Raw genomic sequence first — 1,534 nt, forward strand, 5'->3', positions numbered from 1 at the left:
CAAAGGTGTCCAAACAATACAGAAGTACAAAATCTACCAGTTGTCTCACAATTCCATCTCATGAGCCTCTCAGAGAATCCAGAACTGCAGCCTGTCCTATTTGTGTTGTTTTTATCCTTCTACATGGTCACAGTACTTGGAAATCTGCTCATCATTCTGGCTGTGAGCTCTGACTTCCACCTCCATACCCCCATGTATTTCTTTCTTTCCAACCTTTCCTGGTCTGACATTTGTTTGATCTCCACTACAGTCCCAAAAATGATTTGGAACATTAGAACTCAAAGCAGAATTATCTCCTATGTGGGCTGCCTTACACAGATGTCCATGTTTATAGTTTTTGGCTGTATGGATAGTATGCTTCTGACTGCAATGGCCTATGATAGGTTTGTGGCCATTTGTCACCCCCTGCGTTACAAAATCATTATGAATCCTAACATCTGTGCCTTCTTACTTTTGGTATCTGTTTTGGCCAGTGTTGTGGACTCTCAGGTGCACAATTTGATAGTGCTACAATTTACATACTTCAATGACATGGAAATCTCTAACTTTTTTTGTGACCCTTCACAACTTCTTAATCTTAACTGTTCTGAAATGTTCACCAAAAACATAGTTATTCATTTTATTGGTGTCTTTTTTGGTTTATTTTCAACCTCAGGAATTATTTTCTCATACTATAAAATTATTTCTTCCATCCTGACGATTCCATCAACAGATGGAAAGTATAAAGCCTTTTCCACCTGTGGGTCTCACCTGTCAGTTGTTTGCTTATTTTACGGAACATCTATTGGAGTATACATTGGTTCAACTGCATCAAATTCCCCTGAAAACTGTGCAATTGCTTCACTGATGTACACAGTAGTCACACCTATGCTTAATCCTTTCATCTATAGCCTGAGGAACAGGGACATTAAAACTGCCCTATGGCAGCTGCAGGGAAGAGCAATGCAATTTTATAAAAGCTTCCATCATTTTTGAAATTGAGTTCTTAACCCAACTATTTATTCAGAAAATATAACTTCTTTGGTGGTGTAGCTTTCATTCTACTGCACCAATATTCCTTTAGTTGAATTTAGGTGAATTCATATTCCTTTAGTTTGTCTTTAATTAAATTTAATAAGAATACCTAACTGATGAATTAATAAATAGCATCCAACTTCACCATCCATTAGATAAACCAATACTCCATTTCATTTCAGCTACATTGTCAGTGAATAAGGAAACAAAAATAAACTCTAATAGAGATATGGACAAAAGAAAACATTTATACATCACCGTGGGAATTTGAACTTCTCCTGTAACTATTGAAGTCATATGGATCTCCTCAGGAAAATTAAAAATTGAACTTCTTTATGGTCCAGCTCTACAATTCCTGGGTACTTAAGCAAAGAACTACAATTCAACATATCACAGAAACAATTTTTCATCAATTTGATTGCAGCTTTACTCACAAAGGCTAAATTTTAGAGGCACCTATATTTTCAAAAAATAGAGAATTAGCTAAAAAATGTGCAAATTCTTTTTACATAATAAGATG

General features: G+C 35.5%; 1 protein-coding gene across 1 annotated transcript; it reads left to right on the plus strand.

Moving 5' to 3' along the window:
* LOC127690136 (olfactory receptor 7E24-like) lies at window positions 1–975 on the plus strand. Its single transcript, XM_052189687.1, has one exon. The coding sequence runs from the start codon at window positions 61–63 to the stop codon at window positions 973–975; it is 915 nt and encodes a 304-aa protein (XP_052045647.1). The 5' UTR covers window positions 1–60.
* The last annotated feature ends 559 nt before the right edge of the window (window positions 976–1,534 follow it).

The sequence above is a fragment of the Apodemus sylvaticus genome, chromosome 7 (genome assembly GCF_947179515.1).
Source record: "Apodemus sylvaticus chromosome 7, mApoSyl1.1, whole genome shotgun sequence".
Taxonomy (NCBI): Eukaryota; Metazoa; Chordata; class Mammalia; order Rodentia; family Muridae; genus Apodemus; species Apodemus sylvaticus.